Source organism: Phyllostomus discolor, chromosome 4 (genome assembly GCF_004126475.2).
Source record: "Phyllostomus discolor isolate MPI-MPIP mPhyDis1 chromosome 4, mPhyDis1.pri.v3, whole genome shotgun sequence".
Classification (NCBI taxonomy): domain Eukaryota; kingdom Metazoa; phylum Chordata; class Mammalia; order Chiroptera; family Phyllostomidae; genus Phyllostomus; species Phyllostomus discolor.
The window spans coordinates 53,303,814-53,320,367 of NC_040906.2; the positions used below are offsets into that span (position 1 = coordinate 53,303,814).

General features: G+C 38.4%; 1 protein-coding gene across 1 annotated transcript in view; it reads left to right on the forward strand.

The window, feature by feature from the left end:
* The window catches only part of LRP2 (LDL receptor related protein 2), a 199,470-nt gene that overhangs the window by 37,118 nt on the left and 145,798 nt on the right, over nt 1–16,554 (forward strand). The window contains exons 2-4 of the mRNA XM_036023343.1: nt 289–396; nt 2,143–2,265; nt 8,009–8,125. Coding sequence (XP_035879236.1) covers nt 289–396; nt 2,143–2,265; nt 8,009–8,125 — 348 coding nt within the window. The remainder of the gene's footprint in view (nt 1–288; nt 397–2,142; nt 2,266–8,008; nt 8,126–16,554) is intronic.

Here is a 16,554-nt window from a genome sequence, read left to right on the forward strand (position 1 = left end):
ACACAAGATATATGTCGTCAAATATCTTTCCAGATTGGTTACATCAAGGTACACACTCCAGCTGTCAGCTGTGTATAAAGTGTGCTTTCTGCAGACCCTGAAACAGAGAACATAGTCATTATTAAAGTGTTTCCCTAATTTTATATGATAAGATACATTCCTTTGATTGCTAATTAGTGAATCATTTTTTATTTTTATTGAAAATTTGTATTTTTTCTGTGTAAGAACTGTGTGGCGTAGTTTTGTTTTGTTTTTTAAACTGGTTTTCTGTTGTTTGCGGGATTGCAGGATGTGGCAGTGAACAGTTTCGCTGTGCAGATGGTCACTGTATCGAGGCATCCTGGAGGTGCGATGGGACCAAAGACTGCCTGGATGACTCAGATGAGATTGGCTGCCGTAAGTGGGGAGTAGCCAGGCTAAGCTCTGTTTTGAGTAACACGAGTGCTTCAGCTGTAACCAAAGGGTGTCTTTAATGATTTATTCAGGACTTGGTGCAATTTTCTTGAGATATGCATGGTTGAAAAGAGAATTGATGATATTAATAACTGTCTCACTCACATCAGTGCACATCACTTTCTATTTTACCCTTTATCACATGACCTTGATAGGAAAACAATTTGGGAGTGGTTTTCTGAAGCCAGTGAGTGACTATTTCAGATTATTTACTCTGGAAATTTTGTGTCCACTAAGAACAAGCAAACAAAAAATATTGTCTGAACAACTGTGATTTGTAGCTCTAGGAGTCTGTTCCAGTGTCAAGGATGTAGTATAACTTCTGTGAATTACCATAACAAGATCACAGAAGTGGTGCTATGATTTTATTTTAAAAAATTTATTTAAAAATATGAGAATATTGTAAACCCCTAAACTATGTACTTATAACACCACTTTCACATGTTTGTTGATTTAGTTCTCTCAGCAATATTCCGAGGTAGGGTTCAGATTAGGAGAGCGCAGCTTAGGGAAGTTAAGTCCTTTCTTAAAGGTGCCCCAGTTGATGCACCCACCCAACCCTTACATCCATTGCTTGCCCAGCTAGCTTGCAATTTAATTCATTTCGATAGGTGAACAAACAAGGTTTACTATCCCAAAACTGGGAAAGCAGATGAAGAAGTAGTTTTGTTTTTAATTTTTGGCGATACTGTGGCCCAACAGAACAGGCCAACTTTGGTATAATGTTTGGATGACCGTGTGCTTGAATATGGGAGAAAGGATAGGGCCTACACGACGCTTCTCACACTGTCCTGCACAGATGGATCCACCTGGATGCCACATGTTTGAGGTGGGACCTGAGAGCCCGTATGTCTAGAGACTCCCAGGGCACGCTGATGCTGCTCCCCGTGAACCACACTCTGAGCGAGGGAGTAGTTCTCTTTGTTGAGATGTGATCATGTGCCATGTGTTTGTCTTCTCTGGGCTCACTGAGTTCATTTTACGTAAAACACGAGGAACAAAAAGGCAAGAACAGTGTATTCTGGGATAAAGGAATAGATGAACTGTTATACCAACAACTCTTCAGAGATTGCTGTTATATTTTAGTGTCCTATGACAATGATAATAACAACACCACCAGTGACAATAGTGATAGCAACTGACATAAATTATTTAACCTACTTTTTTAGCAGAAAACCATGAGATAAGTGTAGTCTTCATTTTAGGTACATTGCATTGAGGCTCAGAGAATGGACCAAAGATCCTAAAGCATATAAATTGTGGAAATAATAGTTATTTGACTTTGTGTCTTCTTTTCCAAATCTTATGAATTTTCCTATTTATTATGATGCTTTACTATTAATTCTTATGAAACATTCAATTAATTTAATAATAACTTATGGTTAACTTTGACTTAAAATGTAGTTTAATATTTTTGTCATATCCTTGTGTGTGTGTTTGGGCTTTTTGTTTTATTTTCTGTATTTTTATATTGCTTTGGGTCATCAGTTTATCATGATGCTGTTGCTGAGATTATCTGGCAGTGAACTCTGATCGGAGTCCACACACTCTAGTATAGGGTTGTTTATTATTGGGGCCACCATACATATTCAGCAGGAATCAATCACTCATTCTCTTGAAATAAGCATTGCTTGTTGGTGTAATAGGGTGGTTGTTTTACATAATGAGTCTTTTTCTGGTTTGTTTTAGCCCCTGCTTCTTGCCAGCCAGGCTATTTCCAGTGTCAGAGTAAAGAGCTGTGCATCCCTACCTCCTGGGTGTGTGACAATGAGCAGGACTGTGAGGATGGCTCTGATGAACATCAGCATTGCCGTAAGTGTTTCCGGAGGAATCTCGTTTTGGTCCTTGAGACACCTAAAACCTAAGCTGTTACCAGTACAAAGCAGAATGGGATAATTCTTTGCAAATACTGAGTTGGGCTTTATACCACAATGGAACCTATGCCACAATTCTCACTCAGGTTAGTTGATATTGAAAGTATGAATGTGCTGAAGAATTATAAATATACCCGAGTGATTTGGAAATGGCTAGAGAGGTCCCCAGTCTTTAATTTGGATTATATTGTGCCCAAAAAAGAAACCAAACATTTATTGGTATATATAGGTAGGGCATTCATTTGTGTAGTTGGTGTTTGGATGGGTCCTTTTGGTCCTGCAGCACACTGTGTCCAAACCTTCCACCTCAGTATTAAACTCTCTTTATTTTAATTAAGTGGAGCAAATAGGTAGGTCTGTTGGAGGCGCTAATGGTGGTTGCTTCAGTGACTGCTGACAAAGCCACCATAGAATAAGCTACAATAAGAAAGAAAATAATAGCAATGAGAAAGACCTTAGCAACTGTTGCATTTCTGCAACAATGTGCACCTCACATTGAGGTGGTTCAGGGCAGTAATCTGGAAGAAACTGTTAAATTCTAATTTTGGGGGATCAAACTGGAAAAGATAATTTTAATGAGCTTAAAAATAATTTTGGGTGAGAGAGTAATCTTGAGTAAATATAAGATGGCAATATGTGAGAAGTATGTCTAGCATTTCTTTGCTTTATTAAGGATATTGGTATAATTTAAAATTATTCTTGCCCTGACCTTTGTGGCTCAGTTGGTGGGCATTTTCCCACAAAGTGAAAGGTTGCTGGTTTGATTCCCAGTCAGAGCAGTTGCCTGGATTTCAGGTTCGGTACCCAGCTGGGGCATGTACAGAAAGTGACCAATTGATGCTTTTTTCCTCTCACATCAATGTTTCTCTCTCTCTTTCTGTAAAAATAAATAAATACAATCTTAAAAAATTATTCTTATATCAATGGGCATGTTTTTGGCTACAAAAAAAGAGTAAAATATAGCTTGAAAAAGGTTAAGCAAAAAGGGAATGGATTATCTCATATAATAAGGGTTGTTTCAGGGTTGATTAATTCTTAGCTCAATAATATTATCTAATTTATTCCCACTTTTTTCTCTGCCATCTTAAACTTATAGGCTTTCTGTGATTATACGGAGGTGGCAAGTCCCAAAGCTTACATCCCCCTAATTCACTTTCAACATCTTGAGGAGAGAATATTAACATTTTTCCCCCACCTCTGGCTCTTGAACCCAACTGTCCTCTGGAAGAATCCAGTTCTGACCATTGTATGACATTCACCTTTGAGCCTTACCACATTCTGCTTCATTAAATGCACATTTAACAAACTGTGGACACTTATCATCTCACTGGGACTGTTTTAATAAGTCAGCTAAGATCCTGTCAGCATTTTCAAAGTCATTGTCTTCAAAGATCAAAGAAGAAACAAATGTTTTTGATGGCCGCATTACATGGGAGCTTGTTTAGATGTTAGGTGACTAACAGTGGAGACTCCATGGCCTTCAGTGGGTCCTGGATGCATTTATAAAATGTTGGAAGTTAGCCTATGACTTCTGAGTCCAGCATTGAGTGTGAACTCTTTCAGTCAGGCCACTAGGTTCCAAGGGTCTTTTGAGGAAGAGAATAGAAATTTTCAAAATACCCATGAGTTCGACTTTGTTTTCATCCTAAGAGGAAGACTGTGTAATGAAACAGGCAGTTAGGGCTTGTCTGTCTTGGTCATAGGGTCTGCCAGTAACAAAGGGATGCTGGTCTTTGGGACAGAGTGGTTAAGGGCAAACCAGCAAACAGTGCAAGGCTGTGAAGGTTGTTGATGGTGACAAATGGCAGTCTTGAGGAAGGCATGACAGGAACCAGTCAAGGCTAACCAAGGACATATCCAGATCAGGTTAAGTCATATGTCAGGGTTTGAGGTGGAGTGGCAAAAGGGGACCAGAGCAAGGGGATGGGGGCTAGTAGTTCAGAAGTACTAAAGGAAGGAAGGAGAAGTGCAAGGCATAGTATGGAACAGGAAGAAATCTTTATTTCTAGGAAATCTGTTTGGGCTGTGATGTTCTGTAGCTAGTAGCTTCTCAAAGATCCCAGGGTAAAGATGGGGGGACCTGCAGACAGCAGGTACTTGGTGGGACTAGGATAGGGCTAGACTGTGAATCTCTGGAGAGTGGTGACCCTGTTTTACTCAGCCTCATCCCTAAGGCCCAGCATTCTGCCTGGCACAGAGTAAGTTCTTGATAAATGGATACCAAATTTATCTTTTGGCTGGGTATGCTATTTTGGTTCCATTTTCCCTTGCTCCCCACACATAGTGGGAGGAAAACTGAGCTGTAGATTGCTATACAATGTGTGGCAGAGGACTGCTTGCTAGTAAAAATACTTTACAGAGGGATGAGAGCTAAAAGGTCAACTGCTTGGGGAAAAAGACTGGAGGTAACTTTATAGCAGTAATGTATGAGCAAAGTGACATAGTTTAAATGAGTGTGGATTTCATAAGGTAATTCTTGCATTTTCTAATGATGTAAAAGTCTCTAATGGACATCCTTTAACTATAGACAGATTATGCCAACACTATGCTCGCTAAGGTCACCAGAGAACTCCTGCTTGTCAAATAGAGTAGGCACATTTCCTTATCACACTGGGTGGACTTTTCTGTTGCACTTGACTCTGGTGATCACTCTTTCCTTTCTGACACTACAGCTTGGCTGCCATGATGCTCTACTGTCCTGGCCTGTTCTTAACTGCTTTGATCATTCTATTTTGTTTTCCTCTTCTACTCAGCCCGTGAGTACTGATGTTGCTCAGAGCTGGCCTTAACAGCTTTTCTCATGCTATCTGCTCTCCCAGGATAATTTAAACCATTCTCATGATTTCTATAACCCTATAAGTGCTGATCCTATCCAGATCTATGCTTTGGACCCAGGTCTCTTGCTCACTTCAATCTTGTATATTCAACTGCCTGTTGGACAGCTCCAGCATGCTTCAAGTTGTCTCAGCTAGAATTGATCATCTTCCTCCCTTGTTTTCCCTTATATGTTTGCTGGTATACATGTGTTATCTTTGTTCTAGAAATAAAATTAATCCACTATAAGGTACTAACAGAAAATAACAAATCAGTCAGTCTCAAGCTATCAGAAATAGAGAAACTGAAGCTGCTTTCCTTTTTAGTCTAGAACTTTATGAAACATGTTTCGTAATGAAAGCATTTTATTAGATAAAAAAGGAAGATGGTTGTAGGTGACATTAAGCATGTAAGCAATTAGCATGAAGAGGATGTCACAATCCCCTAGGCACCCAAGCTAGAAACTTGGGCGTTATTCTTAATTCTTTCCTTTCCTTCCCTATCTGCATTGATCATTCTTGCATAATTTGCTTTATAAACATCTCTAAAGTTATCTCTTTCTCACTTATGCCATCTCTGCCAATGTCTCTTATGTGGCTGACTACAGCAGCCTCTGCACTGACCTCCCTGTCTCCAGTCCCGTGCTTCCCCAGGTCTTGCTGACACCGACGCTGGGAGGATCGAACTAAAACTCTCTGGTAGCTCTCCACCACCTCAAAAGAATAGGCTCCAACTCCTTAACAAGGTTTACAGTGGCCTCTAAGATGTGGCCTGTGCTTATTTTTCCATGTGTGTCACTTGGCATTCCTGCTTTGAAATGCCCATTTGGGGCCACAGCGGCACTTGTAGTTCCCTTGGGCATGGCATGCAGAGTCCTGGCCTCTTACCTACGTGCATGCTGCCTGAATGCTCATTCCTACGAGGTCCTTCCTTCCTTTTGGCCTAGCTAACTGTGGCTTCTCCTAAAGACCTGGGCGGGTGTTCCTCCTCCAGGAAGCTGTCCTGTCCGCTTCCTAACCTAGAATGAATTAGGCATGCCCCCTCCACATGCTTTTGTAATTCTTCACATACCTATAATCCACTTTCATCATTGTTTTCTAATTACTTCTTAAAGTCTCCCCCAGAAACCTTGAGCTCCTTGAGGGTAGGGATTGTACCTTATTCATCTTGATGTTCTTATTGTTGGTATATCTTTTGTGGCATATAATAAGCCCTAATATATGTTTGGGTAATGATGAATAATAAGTGAATCACAGCAGTAGATTGGTTGATGGAATTGTATAATTTTAATTTATTTCTTTACATTTGAATGAACTTTTAACTGCTTTCTTGTAAACCCATTGAAATCTTAAGCACAAAATATAGACTGATTGGGGCCTGAGTTTAAGAAGAAAGCCAAGATAATTAAAATAATATTGTCACTTGATTTAGTCTTTTTTTAAAAAAATATTTTGTTTAAGGCCACGTAGCACTTGCTTTTTCAGGGAAAAAAGAAAGCACTTTAATTTTATGTGGCAATTGGCAATATATACTTAAATAAATTATATGGGAATTTAATAAATACTGCCACTCAGGAAGTATTATTCTTTTTAATCTTATTCACATGAAATTGTGTCTCTTTCATGGGCAGAATTCAGACATTTAAGTGACTTTTAGAAAATTTGATTTATTCTACCTCTATTAATAGAAGTAATATTTAACCCACAGATATAAGGTAACAGGAGAAGATATGAAATCATACTGTCAAGAATGTGTCAGAAATAGACTGAATGGAAAAATTTTGTGTGCTATTCAATAATTATGACACATTCATAATGAAGCAATTTTACTAAACAGAAAGAATGAGCAAGACAAAGATACGATTGATTAAAGATAGTAATTTTTATTAGCCTTTTTACATCATTTATCACATGGTAAACTTTATGTGCCCGAATTTTCAAGTACTTGCTCTAAAGCTGTCATTGTTCATTTGTTTTTTAGAAAAATTTTTTGGTAAGTTTTGATGGCATATCCCTTCACAGATATATAATTTTATTGAAAAATCAAATTTTGCTGAAATGAAATATCTTTACAGAAGCATAGGAAACTAAAAATTCAGAGGAAAATATTTTCCTCATTTGATTGTATTATTATTTTTTAGCCGATCACATTTCCCCCAATACTTTTTTAATGTGGACAATTAAAAAATCTCATGATAATTACTGAGGCTTACAGAATAGCTTTCACATGATACCTGAGGCATCAATGCGCTTGGTTTTACCTGAAAGCAAATTTGATAACATGATATCCTGCCCTCACCTACCCTAATCAACATAGGGTAAAATTAAAATAGCTTAAATTTTTGTCCTTCTCTTTATAAAACTGACACATGTTCAATGTAGAAAATTTATATGATAGAGAAAACTCAATAAAATCACCCATATTCCTACTGTTCAGGAATAACTCCTGTTAGCCCTTTGGGATATTTCCTGCTGGTTTACACAGGATTTCAGTGAAAGTGTCCTTACCGATCTACGATTAATACCTATAATTGCAAAATTCTTTTATTATTTATCCTCTTTACCATATATAGGTTTTCAATCTATATTGTGTTCTCAACACATATTGATAACATAATTGTCTGCACACTAACAAGGTTAAGCGTTGATATGCTTGCCAGCATCCTGATAAAAATTCCTTCGCTCTTGCATTGTAAGCCCTCTTCCTTGCAATGCTAGGTGCTTGACCTTGTGACCTTGTGAACTTTATGTTCCATGTTCACTCTACTTGCCTTTGCTTTCAAGTATCCTTGTTCATATTTGGTAAATGTCAGTGGGCTGGTCTGTGTTTGGCAGTAGTTATAAAGTAATATTTTTCCCCCTTCACAGCTGGGACGACATGCGCGAGCCATCAGATGACATGTGCCAGTGGTGAGTGCGTCCCAGCTGAATACAGGTGCGACCACGTCAGGGACTGCTCAGATGGAACTGACGAGAAGGACTGCCGTGAGTCCCTTTCAATCTTTGCATTGTATTTGGTTTCACATTTGTCCCTTTGGCATCTTAATAAATTTGTTAGATTTGTTGATGGACAGAAATGCCTACAATATGCCTCTTGTTATTAAAATCTCTTGGCAGATTCCTTTGTGGATTAGAGGTGATGCTCTGATAGGATTCTGTTTTTACAAAGACATTCCAAGTATGTCCTGCCTTAGCGTATTAATTTTCTGTATTTTTAAAATTAAGACACTTTCAACATTAACAGAGAATCCTGAAATATCATTGAATAGATTGAGTATAAAGTCCAGTTTTGTCACTTTTAAGTTTTATTTCATTACTATGGTAAATTTCCAGGTCAAATGTCTCATTAGTTTTGTGCTGGTATGGACTCATTTTCTTCCAGATTGCTTTTGGAAAAGTGTTACATTTTGAAAATGGCTTTCTCTGTACTGGCAGCATACTATATCAGTTTGCAAAATCAGCCATATAAATCACAGTATTCTGTGTATAATGTTTAAATGTTACCATAACTCAAATAAGAGAGTGCAATCATGATGCTCAATGTACTACTTATAAACAGTAATCTGCCTCTTTTGAGGTTTATATAGAGCTGTTAGAATACAAGAATACAGGAATTCTACTGTGTCAGCCCTATGGTTCATTGGACTCCATGTTTAGTCTCAGATGGACCAATTTCCCTTAAAAGCCCTTATAAATCTATCATATGTAAACTTATCCAGAACTTCCTTTTCTCGTTATACATTTCCTCCTGACACCTTTTATACATTTCTCCTTTTGGTGTATTGCAATTTAGAAGTTTACTGTGTGCTTCTATTTTTTTTTCTTACTAAGGTACTTCCTTTTTTTTTGCTCTTTATTGTTTTAAGCATAAAAGAGTTATTTTAATAGTCAATATCCCAATAATCAGTAGACAGGTTTTGTGTACACTAGAAACCTTAATCATAAACTTCTTAGTTATCATGTCTCCATCTGAAGATTTAAATTTTAGTCTGTTCTTGTGTGACATCTCCTGAATTGTTTGAGAATTTTGATGGAAGAAATACTTACATATATGAAAGGAGAGACTGGGGCCCAGACAGGCCCGGAGCCACACTGCATCCACACCACCATATCATGCTACATTAAAAAAAGGCAAAACACTCTGCCTTCAATGCTTTCTTCCTTGTATGTTATTTTTTCTTGAGAGGAGTCTGTGCTATTCATCTTTGTATCTCTGTTTCCTAGTAGAGTTCTTGGTATAGTTCTGCTGTTGTATAATTTCTTATTAAATGTTTTCTTTTGAAGAAATTATGTTGCCCCTCATTTGTGTCTCCCTTGGCTTTAGATATTTTTCAGAGAACCTAGACTCTGTACTGGCAATTTTAGAAATGATAGGGTGTGTCTGGCAGTCATAAAAGAGCAAGTCCATGAGTCAAGGACTTTCTTTCTTTTTTTTTTTTAAGCAAACAATAGGACCTTTATTGAGGCAAGTGAAAAAAATATTTTGATTAATGATAGTGGTAAGTCATATACAGTTATGTGTCACTTAATTATGAGGATATGTTATGAGAAATGTGTTATTAGGTGAACATCATAGAATGTACTTATACAAACCTAGAGGGTATAGCCTAATATACACATAGGCTGTATGGTAGAGCCTATTGCTCCTAGGCTACAAGCTTGCACAGCATGTTACTAGCATGAGATTAATTGAAGCACAAGAGAATGATGCAATCAAGAGGCATGAGATGTATGAAGGGGCTGCTGGTGTAATACAACCTACTGTCTTACAGCAAACATTTTTTTAAGTAGAAAGAGCATACTTTAAAATAACAAGAAAAAGTATAGTATAGAAGCTATATAAACCAGTAACATAGTCATTGATTATTATTATCAAGTATTATGTACTGTCCATAACTGCACACACTGTACTTTTATATGATCGGCAGTGTAGTAGGTTTGTTTTCACCAGCATCACCACAAACACATGAGTAATGTGATGTGCTGTAACTTCAGGATGGCTACGATGTCGTAGGTGATCGGAATTTTTCAGCTCCATTATAATCTTACAAGACCACCATCTTACATGCAGCCCATTGTTGACCCAACATCATTATATGGCACATGACTGTAGTTTACTCATATTCTGCAGTATTTTGTAAACTTCACAGCATTATATGAATTCTAGTTATGATTGTTATTTCTCAATGAAGATGATAGGGCAGGTGTTACTATACTCTCTTGTACATAAGGAATCTAAAACTGCAAGGTGTAGAGTGTCCTGTTCAAGGCTGTATGATGTGTGGCAGAGTTAGTGCTCAACCCATCTTCTGATTCCCAGTCTGGTGATTTTTCTTCATGAAGGACTTCATTTACAGAAGGAGAAAGTTCTACCTTGTGCAAGTCTGGGAGAGAACCAGCAGCCCGGCCTGTGCTACCAGCCAATAGTCTGTGTCTTTATTCCTTATTTACAAGTGGATAAAAATGAGTGCTTTATTGCAAGTGCAATAGGACTGAAGGAAATGCTACTTCAGGCAAAATAAAAGGCAGCTAAAACAGACTGTTTGGATTTATTCCATGTGAAAAGCCTGTAGCCAAGTCTAAAGTCACTAGTACAACTAACTGCCTGACAAAGGACCTTCCGGAAAAAAAGCTGGCATAGTATGAGCATGCAAGCAGCTGTTATAGAAAGGAATGAAGGAAAGAAAGTGAGTTTTATAAACTATCTGGGCAGGAGTTTTTAATCAAGTTTTTGCTTGCATTTTTAAAAAAAAAATACAAGTAACCGGTGAAACAAGGATTTGTTAAGGAAAGAGAACCAGATATGTAGAGTGTAATTAAATCAAAATCCAAATAAAATGTATCTTTTAGAGTTAGTTTCTGTGTCTCTCCTCTAAGAGACAGATGTCCTCCCTTTCCCTGCTCTAGTTCAGAATATCCCTATTGTAGAGGCTTGCATAGATGATGCAAGGATTTATTTCATGTGTGTGTGAGCAACATACTTTGTATATAAGGTGTATATTTCCAAGAGCAGGTGCATAACGTGATGTTAGCAGCCATTCGTCTTAGAGGCAAGTAGCTATGTTAAATGTCCCTTCAGCTATATAGGAGCTGTTTATCAGAAGTTTGAAAGTAGAATGTCCCTGCATGATCAGGGATTAAGCTTGACTTGGCTACAAATCATTTTGTGAGATACAACACTTTATTCTGTTGTTTCTGCACTTAGGGGGTATAGGGATCAATACTTGAGTACAAACTGAGAATCAGCTTATGACTATGACTTTTATTTTCTATTTCTCAGAAGTAGGTTTTCTATAGGAATAGATCTTAATGCATTAAACACCTAGAAACCACTTAAATATCGTAATGGGTATTAGAAAAGCTCCAAAAAAAGGACTAATTCTTTTCCCCTAATATTTGAAAGGATCAGGAAGCTTGCCTCTTAGTGCATAGTCTTGACTGTCAGATCAGACCCCTAGGTCATAGTACCACCCTCTCAAGCTTATAAGATCAGGACAGGGAGTTCCAAGACAGGGCACCTTGTGTCCATTCCAGGCATTCCTTGCACAGAACAAAGCATGGAGTGTCAGAGTCCTCTCAGGGGGGCAGGGAGAGGGGAGGCAAGAGAGTGGGTGAGATGGTGAGGAAGGCAAGGGTATTAAACTCCCATTAAAAAGGTTACCCTTGACATAAATTTGGTGTAGTATAGAGGTTTCTTATTGTGTTTGGTCTTTTTGTCTGCTGTGCTCCCCTCTGCATAAGGAGTTTTTGGTTATTTGACTGTTAGAAAACTATTTCTGAATAATACATACAAAAATCTGTACCACAAGTGATAGCTTCTTTTCCCCTAAATTATTTTACTCTTCAATCTGGCCATCTGTAAAATGGTACCTGCTATTAAACAAATTCTCAATTAAATTTTTTTTTTTTCAGGGAACAGAGATTCAAACTGTAGTCCATTTTTACTTCTAATGGGATTAGCATCCAGGAAAACCACTCATGCAGAGTCTAAGATAAACATCAGAACAATGCAGCAATTATGGTTCATTCAATTAATATATTGTGGTGACTTTTGGTTGCTCAAAAATAGTACATTTTTCTCCCGTTAAGTCAACAGATTATTTTGTTTTTATTAAGTACCATATTAGAATGATTTTGGTGTGAGTAAACTATTGCTAATTGTCAGTAGTTTGTAGCACGTCTCTTTTGTTACTTAGGAATGCCAAAGAAAGGGTAAAATCCCTGTTACAATGAAGGCTTTCTTGCTGGTAATCAGCAGTATTTGGTCTGCCTGCAACGGGGGCTGCTTTGTCCCTGAAGCTTTATTTCTACTGACTTTCTGTTCTTCGAAATTTAAACATTTTCCTTTATATACCTAACTGCTGAAACTCTACCTGGGGGAAGAGTTGGAGGGGAATAGAGAGAACGGTCAGAATTGCTCTGCGGACTATGATGGCTCGTGAAAAATATGTTTGTTCTTCAGACTCAGCTGCACAGCACATGTAAGCTGCCCAACAAGTCTTGCTCTTGTTGTCCCCTCTCTACTCGAGGTGAGAGAGCAGAAGCAGAGACTGGCCTCATCTCACACATCACCTCACAGATGGGCCTGTTTAACATTCTCACAGCCCCAAAACCTTGAAAAAAGAGAAATATTTCTTACTGAGTCTCCATCATTCAAGCACATTATGTATCCCCCTCAGCTGTTGCCCAGTTTCTCTGCTCCCGTCTACAACAAAGTTACATAGGATTGTCTTCAATCAGTCTCCATTTCCTCTCTTCCTTTCCTTCTTGAACTCACTGAAAAATCAGTCCTTCACCTCCACCTCCGGCAGTCTCTGGAAAATTGCTACCACCCACCTCCACTTTGTGAAACCTTATGGTTCTTGTCCAGATATCTCCTTATCAGAGAACTACTCCGAACTGTCCCTCTTTATCATTCTGCCCTGCTATATTGCCATAACATTTTTCTATATGAGATTTGTTTTAATTTCTTTCTGTCCTTCCAAATAAATTCTAAATTCTATGAGAGTAAGGGCTTTATGAAGTCCACCCTTTTCTCCCTAGTACCTAGTACTCCTGTAGGTCTGCAGTAATTATTTGTTGAGTGAAATATCTTTTTAAAAATTTTTATTTATTTATTGTTAGATAGAGGGGAAGGGAGGGAGAAAGGGAGAGAGAGAAACATCAGTGTGGGTTGCCTTTCATGTGTCCTCTACTGGGGACCTGGCCTGCAACCCAGGCAGGTTTCCTGATTGGGAATCCATCCGGTGACTCTGGTTTGCAGGCCAGTACTCAATCCACTGAGCCATGCCGGCCTGGGCCGAATGAAATATTTTTTTTAAAAAGCTCTGAGACTTTGTGTTTTACCTGTAATTTTGTTTCTTTCTTTATTCAATTCTTAGCACAGTATCTAGAAAAGTGGATTTCAACAATATGTTGGATAGAATTAAATCCTAACTATGGGATAACTGGTGGCTAGCGTACTGATGCTCACCCGGCAATGATGAGCACTCAATTATCTGAGGTCGAATTCCCAGCAGGGAAACTGAGCTACACCATTTCTGAGTTGTGGTTTGAAAGTGGCCATTCTCAAAATTCTGGGGTATATAGCTAGTTTTCTGGTCTCTTTGGATAGATGTTACCTGTTTGTTTTTCCCACATAAGTCACTGGGGGTAAATGTCAGGAAGAGACAGGAGTGGGACTAAGGTGCTGGGTGACCCTGAATGAAAACAGAGCCCTATCACTCCTGTATGGAGCCAATACCATGAAACTGGTGTGCATTATAAGTATTTGACAACCCATGAAAAGCCATCTTACTTCTTCACACTATTCCTTGGAGCATTTGATGCACAATTTGCTATCTTGTTGGTCAATAACTCCTGTAGTAGAGCTCATGTGAGATTTTTATTATTATTTTTTTACTAATAGAACCATGTCAGTCTTTACCTTCTATGCAGATTTTGGTGATGTGTTTGGGAGGAAAGAGGTGCTGTAGATCCAAAATCTTTGGAGCAAGCCTCTCAGTCACATTTCTGATTTAGGTCTAAGATCAGTCAGCATGGATAGAGACTCGAAAGTAAAGACTCACTAGTTCAAAGCGAGCAGGGTCAGGAAAACTAGATAACTTAATGTGTTTGCATTTTTTACTTCAGTTTCCTGAAAGCTGCTCAGACTAAACTTGATGTCAGTCCAGTTCTACCAGCCCTGGGAAGACTATATTTGCTTTCCCTTTCCAAGGTGCTGAATGGGTATTTCCATTTTGTAAATCCTGTTATATATATGCTTTTTATTGAAAGCAGCTTCTTCCATTATTTTTGGAAGAAGCAAGAAATGCCTCTCTGTTGTTTTCTTGCATATTACTGCACGGACTCAGTGCCAGTCCCTGGTGGCAGTTACTTCCGGGGCTTGAATTGTCCTGGGGCGTGGATGGGAGGGTGGGGAGAGGATGTGGGTCTCTAGCTACTTTGTAGTCTTTTTTTTTTGTCTTGATGCTTCAGGAAAACTGTATTCCTTAGCATAGGGTTTCCTGGAATTCCTAAATTATAAGAGATTGAAGTCTTTAGTAGAAAATGCTCTAACTTGTTGAAATTTAGAATTGCTCTCACTTCTCCAGATTTCCCAAGGTAGAATGGAATACTGAAGGGAAGAAAGAAAAACTTTTTCCCCTTGGCTTACTCTCTTTCTTTTCATGTTATCTTTTTAAGATGTTCTATTTACTTTGATTTGATTTCATTCTTCTGTAATGTTTTGCTTCTTTCTGTCACTTTGAAGCTTAGGAGCAGTAGCAGTATCTGCTGTAGTGGTTAGGAGCAGGCATCGTGGAGCCAGACTGCCTCTGGATTGGGTTCCGGGTCTCCAGGTCACCAGCTGTACGACCTTTTTCAAATTATATAACTGCTCTGTGCCTCAGAGAGGCACATATGTAAAATGCATAAAATATAAATCTATAAATGAGAGTAATAATAGTATCTGCCTCACTGGGTTGTTATAAGGCTGAAATGAGTTTATACACATTGAGTACTTCTTAGTTTCTGTCACACAGTTTTCAGTATATGTAATTAGTTATTGTTATTGTTAGTGCTTATTTAACTTTGTGAGTAGTACTTGCAACTAAGTGCTGGTGGCTAAATTAGTAAACTTTTTTTTCTGGCAAATAGTTACTTTGGATTAGCCTGCCTTGGAACCAGAGTATGGTACAGTAACTTATAAAGGATGACTCTAGGATCTTGAAAAAGCCCCAGGTGCTGGGCAGAACTTGCATCAGTAACTTTTTCTTTTTCTTAAATTTTGGCTTAAGTTTCACAATCTACCTTTAAGATGCCTTCTCTTTCTTTATAATCAATTTATTGTCTTTGCTACGTGTTTTTTGGCCATTTTGTCAAATTCTGAGAATAGAATATATATTTACAGGCTTCTTGTTAAGATAATAAAGAGTGGTGCCCAATGTTTGTATCTTACTCAGCTGTGAACAGTTTGCATCCGGGAGGCCTGTGAGCTCCTCAAGCCACACCTTCCACCTTGGTTCTGGACAACCAGGGGTGTCCAACCCGCAGCCTGTGGGCCACATGTGGCCCAGGATGGCTGTGAATGTGGCCCCACACAAAATCGTAATTTACTTAAAACGTTATGAGATATTTTTGTGATTATGTGTCACAATGTATTTCATATGTAGCCTGAGACAACTCTTCTTCTTCCCATGTGGCCCAGAGGTGCCAAAAGATTGGACACCCCTGAGTAGAACTATAGCATGGAACTTGCGTGCTACAAACCAAATCATTAGCAGAGAAAAATTTAAAAAATCTTCAAGTGCAAATCTTATATATATATTTTGGGACAGCTCCCAGTTTGGGGGGAACAAACTACATATTTCATTTGGAATTTGGAGAAAATAAGGAAGGCAGAGAGAAGACGTGGTGAGACCAAGGGTGTGCAAGGGTGTTCTCACATATTTGTGTCAGGTAAACTTCAGAGGCCTGGGGCTTAGTTAACTGTTACTTGTCAATCTTTACATTAAGACAAGACTTATGATGAGTTTCTCTGGTGTTTTTGTATATTAACTCCTTTCTTATTGTACTTTCCCTTAAAATCCTGCAGGACATTTAAGATGCATGATGGCTTTGCTCCATAGAAAAAAGTTTACAAGCCTATCTAGACTCAGACTTGCCAAGCAAATACAGCAAAAGATAAGATTTTTAGATGTTCTCCCAATCCCAAGTAGTGTGACTTCTTGTTTCCTTGGGTAGGTTGAAACTCATTATAACATCTGTAGCAATAGAAATCTTTGAGGTGAGTAGAAGCTGTCCTGTGCCCTCTGTGTGGGTCTCCAAAGTGAAATAACTTTGGAAAGAGACTTCCAAATATTTTCAGTGATTAATGGAGTCAGGTAGCCCTGTGTAGTCTTTCCTATGGGCATGTACCTTTGGTTAACTACACA